The following is a 10,000-nucleotide window of genomic DNA, read 5'->3' as shown; positions in this document are numbered from 1 at the left end:
CACACACACCCCCACTGAGTCTTTTGTATTTTACTGTCATGAACACTAGTCTAGTTCAAGTGCATCCAGAGAGCTAAGCACGACGACATGTACTGTCGAACAACTGTGTAATGATATTTTGATTTTCAGGGCATGCCTGGTAATGGCACAGCTCTTGGAGGACAGTTCCTTTTGTGAAGAGTTCATCCAGCAATGTCCTGCAGCTGTGGAGGTGCTCAACCTGGTTGCTCAAGAATGTAGTCCTGGTAAGAAAATGTTACACTGTACACCCTACAACTTAAAGACAATAGGTCTGAATGTTTGTCCTCTCTCGATGTTTGTAGGAGAGCGTCTTGGTATCGTTGAGGCGCAGTGTGAAAGAGTGCGAATGCTATACAGAGACTGTGCTCGTCCACCTCCGCCACCCCTTCAGACAGACAGACGCCAGGTGGAGTTAACATGTTTATAAATTTGCAAATTACAATCAAATATTCTGCATCTTTTTAAATACAAAAATAATCAATGGCAACTGTCGTTGACTGTTGAACAATTGCTGAGAGTTGATTTTTTTCATGCCTATTGCCCTTCTATTACTACTTTTTTGGAGAGAATATCATAAGTACATTCAATTCTAAAAACATTTTCATGCAAAGCTTTGAAACAATGTGACACTGTTTGCAACCATTTCCATCCATTATGCCTCACCAGCCCAAGGAAATCACCTGGTGTCCCTCCCGAGTGTTCCCTCCAGTCCGGGCCTGCATGTTCTCATCTCGTCTTACCTCTGTCACTTTCTTGGCTGACCCGAGTGCTGGAGGAGGGCTCCCCCGGGGCACCTTCATTTATGCCACCTCTCCTGTGCCAATTCAGGTTGATCGTTTGTTACATCGTTGATGGGAATTTCTTTTCACCCTCTGACCTTCGACAATTTTTTAATGTCTTTTTTTTTTTTTTTACCCTTACAGGCACCTTCTTTTTACTGGGAGATAGAAGTTGTCTCCTATGGAGACTCTGAAGAGGATAGTGGCCCCATTGTGTCCTTTGGTTTTGCCACTGAGGCTGAAAAGAGAGACGGAGCATGGACCAACCCTGTTGGCACGTGTCTGTTTCACAAGTCAGTAGACTTTTATTTATTTTTCATTGATGTTCTATCTTCAGTAAAAGTGCTGTTTGATATCCATTTTTGTTGTTCCAACTGTTTGTCCTCCTGTTTCTTTGTGGCAGTAATGGAAGGGCAGTGCATTACAATGGCTCGAGTCTATTGCAGTGGAAAAGTGTCAGGCTAGATGTTTCTCTTCTTCCTGGTGAGAGGGATTATGTTTTTTGTTTTGCTTGTATTTTATTACTGCACAAAATTTCTTTGAGCAAAAGTTTCTTATAGAACATTCACTAATGCTTCAGTTAAAGGTTATGGTTACTGTTTAACATTATGTAATTACTGTCGTCCCGCTGCATTTACATTAACACAGGTGATGTGGCTGGAATAGGCTGGGAGCGTTCAGAAGGTACACCTCCACCTCCTGGTCAGGCCCCAAAGGGACGGGTCTATTTCACCTATTGTGGTCAAAGGCTCAGTCCAGTCCTTGAGGAGGTGGCAGGTGGAATGTGGCCCTTGGTTCACATTCAAAAGAAGGTATGCTGATTAAAGTGAAATGTCTTTCAACGGCACAATTTTTCTGCAGTAATTACAAAGGAAAAAAAAACATTGTTTTGTAGAATTCAAAGATTCGGGCCAACTTTGGAAACCGTGCATTTGCATACGCTGAAGGCCAAGCACACAGGAATGCTGCAGACTTGTGCATTGACCTTGCAGAAGAAATAAGTGCAAATTTTGAAGCGCTCCCCTTTGCCATGGCTTCAGACAGTGATAATGATGCAGGCGCAAGTGTTACATCTGACTCAGGCTCCCATGGACCCCCCTGTCGGATTGCAGCAGTGGCGGTCCTTCAGCAACGTACATACAAATGTTTTTTTGTTTTTTTTAATCTAGCCCTTAGCTATGCATGTCTCTTTCTTTTCATAGAGATCACTCTCTGACAACTGACTGACAACATTAATATAACTTTTGTCATTTTCTCTCCGTCTCTTTCAGAATACAACAGTGACCTGTCCTGCCATTACAAGGTGGAACTGAGCTATGAGAACCTCGTTACTTCGGGGCCTGATCCACACCCTCCACCTATTGCAGATGATGAGAGTGACGATGAGGATGATGATGATGCCCCCAGGGTAAGTGGGCTCTTTATCATCTCGGGACAGTGTCACCGTTTATCCTTCTTTGTTTCACGATTCCATTCAAAACTCAGGAGGACCACTACGCCTTGCTGGTAAAGGCGTGGGAAACCAAAGTGTTCCCCACCATTAGAAGGAGGTTCCGTAATGAAGCTGAGAGGAAATCTGGTTTGGACCAAATCAAAGGAGCCCTGCAGTTAGGTAAGAAGAATACCTATATCCAGTCAAACATATGTAGAAATATCTTAAGACAGCTCTGGGAGCGTTGAGCCGATGGTGTGTTGAAATGGCAACAGGCATGGTCGACATTGCAAGACAGACAGTGGAGTTCTTGTATGAGGAGAATGGCGGCATTCCTCGAGACCTATACCTCCCCACCATAGAAGACATCAAAGATGAAGCCAACAAATTCACTATTGATAAAGTTCGCAAAGGTAGCATTACATGTACATTATTACTACTCATACTTGGCATTAAGCTTTCAAGTTCTTTATTACTACTACTAATGCTATGTAGTAGTATTTTATTTTACCTCCTATTGTGTATCTTATAATAGGTTTGACTGTGGTCATCCGCTGTACGGACAGCAACAATACCAATAGCACTACAGGGGGGACAGCACTGCCCAAGTTTGCCATCCGGGGCATGTTGAAGACTTTTGGCTTGCATGGAGTAGTGTTGGATGTTGACTCTGTAAGTGCAATATGTTTCATTGCATTGTGCCACTACCGGCTTAGATTTTGCTTGATTTTGTGTTTGGTTCCTCCCCCCCTCTAGCTGAATGAGCTTGTCCAGGTGGAAACCTACCTTCGCAGTGAGGGCGTGCTGGTGAGGTACTGGTACCCTATTGAAATTCTGGAGCGGCCGCCTGCTGGATCTCGACGTACTGCAGCCAGTGGCTTAGTCTCTTTAGACAGCAGCAACATTCAGATTCACAGGTATGTTTTGACCTTACTAGCACAGAAATGCATGCTACCATTGTATTGATTTTTCTTTTTTTCATTTTTCACAGGGAGCTACTTCGCTCTGAGAGTGCACTGGCTCGTTTATATTGCCGAATGGCCCTACTGAACATCTATGCCCCGAAAAATCCCCACACATTCACTCGTCTCTTCCACATACCTGCGATCCGAGACATCACCTTGGAACACCTACAACTTTTGTCTAATCAGCTGCTGGCTCCACCCCTCCCTGGTGAGTGGTAAAATCATGTCGAAATAAGCACATCTTTGTCTGTGGGACCCTCTTCCTACCGCCTTTAACATTCATCTTCCTACAGATGGCACTATTAGTTCTGGTTCGATCCTCCTGGCCCAGTCTGTGCTTCACAACCTTCAAGACCAAAGTTGCTCTCCCACAGACCTATTTTACCAGGGCAATTCTCAACCCATCCGAGAGTGGCTAACTGTGGCCATCACTCGTGCCTTGCATCAAGGAGAGGAAAGCTTACTTGAGCTAACTAAACAGATCTGCTGTTTCCTTCAGGTTTGCTCTCCCCATCAATGATTCAAATAACTTGACTAAATCCGGGCTAACGTTAAATGAAAGGTTGTTGTTTACAGCATGCACCAGAGCAGTTTACATCTGAGGAGTTCCCTGTAACAGAGTCAAAAGTGAGCATGGATGTCAGTTTTCCAGGGGCCGCATTTGTGATCGTATCTTGCAAAGAGAGCCAACTTGGCTGCCGCAAAGAGTAAGATAACTGCCGATGTATTTTTTTTCATCAAATCACGACGAACCTTGTTTATTATATTCTGCTAATAATGTGAAACGTCCCCCCCCCCTGCCCCCAATTAGCTCTAGCCTGTACAAGGCTCCCTGGGCACGGGTGATGCTGTATGGTCTGGGTCACAAAGTTCACCGAAATGGGCAGCTTAATCTGATGGAAGCTGTGTGCTATCCTTTGGATGCCTCACCTGCCAACACAGGCCTTACTCCCCCGCCTACCACCAACCAATATCCCTCTGTTATCATCCCCACTGATAAAGTGCACATCAAGCTGGGTATGTACTCACTAAATTACGCCTTTGTATATAATTTGTGGGTATGTTGAATCATTCATTGGATACTATTGTCTTGATTGTAGGTGTGTCGCCCCCTCCTGGTGCTGTAGTAGTTCTACATTCCCTGCCTCTGGAGTTTCCTCTGGCCATGGCATTCGCCGAGCAGCTGTTGACATGGAAGTTGGGAGAGAGTAGTGAGCGGTCAGAAGACGAGCTCGACACAGTGCCGTCGTCTGTACTGCTGCAAGTGGTGGAACTGCTCGGTAGGTGACATACTTTGAACACTTATGCAGATCCTCACTCAAATTTTGTGTGCTCATGAACCACCCGTACTAACACTTGTGGTGGTGATCATAGTCACAAATATGATGTGAAAGCATAATTCCCTAAATGGAGACACTCATACGAGGAATGTAAAGATCTTCAAATATCAACCACAAAAAGGCATATCATTACAGAGCCTGCATCATTGCTGCAAGTAGGCTTGCATTGTTGTACATAACCAACTTTCAATGTTTTCTGTGTTGGCCTGTGTTTTATGGATTAGGTGGTTTACTTTGGACTACAGATTTGGCTCCCTCCATCAAAGAACTGATTTTTCACTTGCTGGCTGAGCTCTTGCGTAAGATTCACCACTTGGAGCAGCGTAAAAGCCCTTCTGGCTTGTCCAGCTCGATCGCTCTGCTGCTTAACCCCTGCCTCGCAGTACTCATGGCCCTGCAGACAGAACTCCGTAAGCTCTACGATCGTGAAACTCAGAGCTGGACTGCCGGAGGAGCTGGGGCTGGGGGATCTTCATCTGGAGGTGTTGCTTTGGCATTGGCAGCAGAGCAGAGTCGGTTCTCCACCTACTTCCACGCTCTGATGGAGGTCTGTCTCGCTGTGGCAGAGGTGACACTGCCTCTCAATGTTGGAGGTTCCACAGTTGGAACTCTGACCTCCACCAGTGCCCCGAACCTGAGTGATTCTTCGTCGTCGTCATCATCATCCCCTGGCCAGACCCCACAGAGTCCCAGCCTGCTGTCCAAACGTAAGAAGGTAAAGATGAAGCGCGAGAGAGCAGCGGCTGCAGTGGCTGCAGTGGTCTCCGGTAAAAGGGGGAGTGGAGGTGCCCGTCTGTCAGAGAGTGACAGTGCCCTGCTGAACATGGCGGGTAGCAAACCTGAAGACATGCTGTGGTTCCACCGCTGCCTCACTCTTCTGATGATTCTTAGACATCTTGCAAATAAGGATCCCCAGGGTTTGAGTGTGACAAGTGATGCAGTGACAGACGCTTGCCAAGCTTTGGTGGGTCCGACAGCCCACAGCCGCCTTTTGGTGCTTTCGGGTATCCCTACACACCTGGAAGAGGCAGTGGTTCGTAATGCTATCCGTCGGGCTTGCAATGCGCACGGAGGGCTTTTCAAAGATGAAGTGTACATACCTCTGCAGGAAGAGGACCCTAAGAAAACTAAAACAGGGGCTCGAGTCGCAAGCCCTCAGGCTGGCAAAGTGAGCACTGAGTCTGAGCGCCCTTTCCCCCACGGTGGAGGTCCTGAGAGTCCTGACAGCTCCAGCAGCGTTACCCCAGCTCTTAGTGTGAGCGCATCAGCTTCGACCAGCCAGACCTCCATTTGCAGCTCCTCGCAGGGACGCTCTCGCACCGCCAGTGAACTTTCTGTCGATCAGGAACAATTAGCTGTCCCCACTGTCAACTCCGCCGCAGCAGCGTCTGCTGGAAACCACCCCCAGCAGGGCTCCCAAGAACCACAGACTGTTTCTAGTCAGGAGAGTCTAGATACTTCTCTTTGTAGCACAGGAAGCTTGGGGAGTCTTGGCAGCTTAGGGGAGCCTGTGGAAAGTGCGGAGACACCGTCGGTGTCAGACGGAGGCTCTGTGCATACGGTCACCTCGCAGGAGAGCAATGCAGTCCTGGCGAGGCCAATCAAAGGTTATGCTGTCATTGAGGTGAGCTAAATACCTTTGTGTTATAAAAGAAATATCTTTGTTTTTATTCTGTGTTTAATTCTCCGTTTTGCTTATTCCTTTATTATTAATTCCAGGTGCGTTCTCGAGCCAAAGTGGAAAAAATACGTGCCAGTCTCTTTAACAGCAGTGACCTGATTGGTTTGTCCAGTCTGGAAGGTGAAGAGGAGCTAATGGAGTTGACCAACGAGGAGATCCTCACAGCCTCAAGCGTTAACCAAAGTCTGTTTGACACTCAGGGAAGCTCTGCTCTGGAAGACTATTTTCTGGACAAATCCATTCGAGGTTTGTATCTGACCATGAATAGTTACGCTTTGCAACATTATTTGTCATGGTGTAATGTTCATTCATCTCTTTTCCAAGGTGACAAGCTTGTTCCCGGAGCTCGAGACGTTCTTATGGATATTTTTAAGAGTTGTATGCACTCGGAACAAATGCTCAGCCTCACACCTGCCAAGCCAGTGAAAGTGTCTGATATTTACCTCAGCAAAGAGCAAATCAACTCTCAGACCCCTGGCAATCTATTGCACACCTTCTTTACCAATGTACGGCCTCCTAAGAAAGTACTTGAAGACCAACTCACTCAGGTAAATTACCATATGCAGGAAATCTTGAATATGCTGGACTATTGAAAAGCATTTTGAAAGTGTAGCCGCATCTCTACCCCAAATGTTAATATTCTTGCTCCAGCGCCTCAAAGTAACAAGTCTCTGCATTTGATCACGGTTGTAAATATGAATTGTTTTCAACCAGATTCTAAGAAAGTATGGCATTCCCAAACCCAATAAAAACAAATACAGCAAGGTGGGAAAAGAACAGCATCAAGGCAAGGTAGTAAGTACCAAGAGGCCAATCACCAAACCTCCCACTAAGGAAAAGTCTGTGCTTAACAGTGTAAGGTAAGAGTGCATGATGTACATTTTTCCTGAGCGTTTAGTTCATGAGTGCTTTTGGGAATTTCAAATGGAATGTGTTGTTCACTATCTCTGCTAGGACTGCACTCAGTGAGAAAAAGACAGTGCTTAAACCCAAATCTCCAGAGAAATCCAGACCTGATGAGAAAGATGTGGAAAAGTCTCCTGCTAAAAAACTTGAAGGTTCTTCAATAATCGAAACACAATAAAATACCACAGACAATGCATAACTTGACATATCCGTAACGCGACATCCTGCAGAATGAATATTTGGTGTCATAGTGATCTTCAACCTTTCACATTCAGAGTGAAACTTGTTTGAAATTGAAATATGAATACTGTTTGTTTTAGAGCACTTATGTTTCGGTTGATTTTTAGGAAATGCTGAGCTGCCTCTCACACGCGTTTCTTTTCTATAGTCTCAGAGGAGAAGTACCTGACATTGGAGGGCTTCCATAGGTTTGCGGTTGACCGAGCCAAGCAGGACATCCGCAGCATCTGGAGGGCAATTTTGGCATGTGGCTATGACCTCCACTTTGAAAGGTGAGACCGGCAATGTCAGACCCCTCTTAACACGGCCCGGTCTGACGTAATGTCTAGACTGTCACATGCTGGCTTCCCAGAACATAGTATACATGTTCGATAAATACACACAGTATTTATTTATGCAGTCTCTTGGATTATAATGTAAATGTGTATCCTGCTTTTCAGTACCTTGTAATTTATTAATATGCATTTATAGTCTTTGGATAATGATCCAACAATGTTACCGGTAATCTTTATCTTCATCAGGTGCACCTGTGTAGATACACGGCATGCCCAGAAGACTTGTAGGAAGTGGACTTTAGAAATGGACTTTGCGTTGGTCCAGTACATCAATAGGCTGTGTCGTCACCTTGCTATCACACCAGCCCGACTACATCCCCACGAAGTCTACCTGGAGCCCAGTGATTGTGTTGATCCACGTGTGGCCTGCCTGCTTAGTTAGTAACACACTTCAACATCTGTATCTTTCCCCAGGTACTTACTCTGTAAGTGACTCAAGTAAATAAATAGTTCTAACAACCTTTTGCATGTGTTTTGAAGATGTGTCTGTAGAGAGCTTGCGCTTGCGTTTTGCTCTGCTCCAGTCGCTCAACAACACACTGGAGAGTTTCTTCCTGCCACTGGTGGAGCTAAGACAGACGTGCACTTATCAGAACAGCATTGCGACCTTGTTATGTGAGGCGAAAGGTGAGCTGGACCTTGGTACTTTTAGCAGATGATAGTGATGGAAGCCCCTTTGTGTTCCGTCCATAGCTATCATCGCTAATAATTTTTCTTCCCAAATGTCCTCTTTTAACTCACACTTGATTCTTTTTTTTTTTTTTTTTTTTTTTTTTGCTGGCAGGACTGATTTACTATGACACTAAAGTCTCTGTAATGAACAGAGTACTGAATGCCACAGTACAGCGAACAGCCGACCATGCAGCTCCAGAGATTACATTGGACCCTCTTGAGATTGTGGGAGGTAGAGACTATTTCAATTTGTAGTACAACTTCATATTGTATGTGCTGTATCTTTACTGACATCCTGTTGATGTCCTGCAGGTGAAATTCGATCTTCAGAAAACACGTACTTCTGCCAGGCTGCACGTCAGCTTGCATGCATGCCGTCGTCACAGCTTTGCGTGAAACTAGCCAGCGGAGGGGACCCAACCTACGCTTTCAACATCCGTTTCACCGGCGAGGAAGTTCACGGCACCAGTTGGATAATCTACTTTTTACTTACAACAGATCGACTGTGACAATAGCTATAGCAGATTACAGCACCTGTGTTTCTGTCCGATTAGGTGGTTCCTTCAGACACTTCCTCTGGCAGGTATGCAAGGAGTTACAGAGTTCCGCTCTTTCTCTGCTGCTGCCTTGTCCCAGTGCTGCAGCCAACCGTAACAAGGTAATGCCCACGGTCTGTGGAGTATTTCCTATGCTGTTTAAAAAAAAACAAACAAAAAAACATTATATGATACATACATTAGATTAGCTTTAACTGAGAAGGGCATGTGCCGTAATTAAATAGCATGTACAGTATATACAATGGATAAGGCATGGATATCCATGTCAGCATGAGTGTATATTTTTACAGGTATGCACAGGGAAATGAATTGTGATATGAATGTACAGTAGTGCAAATGCAGTACATTAGTGCAAATGTATAATTGAGGTTGTGTAGTTTATTCAATCCAAGAAGGGTGTGTGTGGGTTAGGGTGGTCCACATTTTCATGGCAAAAAAAAAAGTTTGTCGGATTCGTCGGGCCGGGTCGGAATTCTTGTCGATACTATGGTACAAGGTTCTGTGCAAAATTTCATTCCGATCTGATGATATTTTCCCGTCCCGCAAAGCGGCCAAAGTTTCCACCATAACAACTGGTCTCAATAGGGTGAACATGTGTATTTTAACCGTGTATTTTGCCATGCGTGACACTGGCTGGGCTGAATGTTGCCCGAACGATCACCTCCTGACTAACTAACCCTTCCATCGCTGCTCTCAGCAGCCGGAGACAAACTCAAACGCACGCCTAACACACAACGGTCACCTACTGGCGAGCTAATATCTTTCAATTGAAGTCGAGAATCGCCGGAATTCTTACTGGACGCTGAGCTGAGGACGCTTTTCGACATCGAACGCGCGGACACCTTGGAGCTAATCAAGAGAAGAACCCGCCTCGCCGTGCCCACGTCGCCCTCGAGGCAGTGGAGCAGCGTTCGCTGGCGTCGTTTGCGACGACCAACTCTGTCGGCCTCATCACCGCCCTCGGAGCCGGCCACGATTTCCTCAACGTCGATCCGGCCGAGTGGTCGGAGAGGGACGACTTCACCACGGCTCGTCGGCGCGCTCGTCACCTACGGGTGGTGAACGACTTTGC

General features: G+C 45.9%; 1 protein-coding gene across 2 annotated transcripts in view; it reads left to right on the top strand.

The window, feature by feature from the left end:
• The window catches only part of hectd4 (HECT domain E3 ubiquitin protein ligase 4), a 37,740-nt gene that overhangs the window by 23,917 nt on the left and 3,823 nt on the right, over positions 1-10,000 (top strand). For both annotated transcript variants that reach the window (XM_019885234.1, XM_019885233.1), the window contains exons 44-71: positions 130-245; positions 324-427; positions 688-849; positions 945-1,093; positions 1,204-1,283; positions 1,449-1,612; positions 1,696-1,933; positions 2,072-2,208; positions 2,286-2,412; positions 2,508-2,645; positions 2,768-2,904; positions 2,989-3,149; positions 3,224-3,405; positions 3,491-3,696; positions 3,774-3,904; positions 4,009-4,214; positions 4,298-4,477; positions 4,762-6,161; positions 6,257-6,464; positions 6,543-6,766; positions 6,933-7,078; positions 7,173-7,276; positions 7,513-7,636; positions 7,886-8,076; positions 8,180-8,326; positions 8,484-8,603; positions 8,684-8,839; positions 8,926-9,029. In XM_019885234.1, coding sequence (XP_019740793.1) covers positions 130-245; positions 324-427; positions 688-849; positions 945-1,093; positions 1,204-1,283; positions 1,449-1,612; positions 1,696-1,933; positions 2,072-2,208; positions 2,286-2,412; positions 2,508-2,645; positions 2,768-2,904; positions 2,989-3,149; positions 3,224-3,405; positions 3,491-3,696; positions 3,774-3,904; positions 4,009-4,214; positions 4,298-4,477; positions 4,762-6,161; positions 6,257-6,464; positions 6,543-6,766; positions 6,933-7,078; positions 7,173-7,276; positions 7,513-7,636; positions 7,886-8,076; positions 8,180-8,326; positions 8,484-8,603; positions 8,684-8,839; positions 8,926-9,029 — 5,542 coding nt within the window. The remainder of the gene's footprint in view (positions 1-129; positions 246-323; positions 428-687; positions 850-944; positions 1,094-1,203; positions 1,284-1,448; positions 1,613-1,695; positions 1,934-2,071; positions 2,209-2,285; positions 2,413-2,507; positions 2,646-2,767; positions 2,905-2,988; positions 3,150-3,223; positions 3,406-3,490; positions 3,697-3,773; positions 3,905-4,008; positions 4,215-4,297; positions 4,478-4,761; positions 6,162-6,256; positions 6,465-6,542; positions 6,767-6,932; positions 7,079-7,172; positions 7,277-7,512; positions 7,637-7,885; positions 8,077-8,179; positions 8,327-8,483; positions 8,604-8,683; positions 8,840-8,925; positions 9,030-10,000) is intronic.

Source organism: Hippocampus comes, unplaced genomic scaffold (assembly GCF_001891065.2).
Source record: "Hippocampus comes isolate QL1 unplaced genomic scaffold, H_comes_QL1_v1.1 scaffold45, whole genome shotgun sequence".
NCBI classification, from domain to species: Eukaryota; Metazoa; Chordata; class Actinopteri; order Syngnathiformes; family Syngnathidae; genus Hippocampus; species Hippocampus comes.
This window is presented reverse-complemented; position numbering and strand designations above follow the sequence as displayed.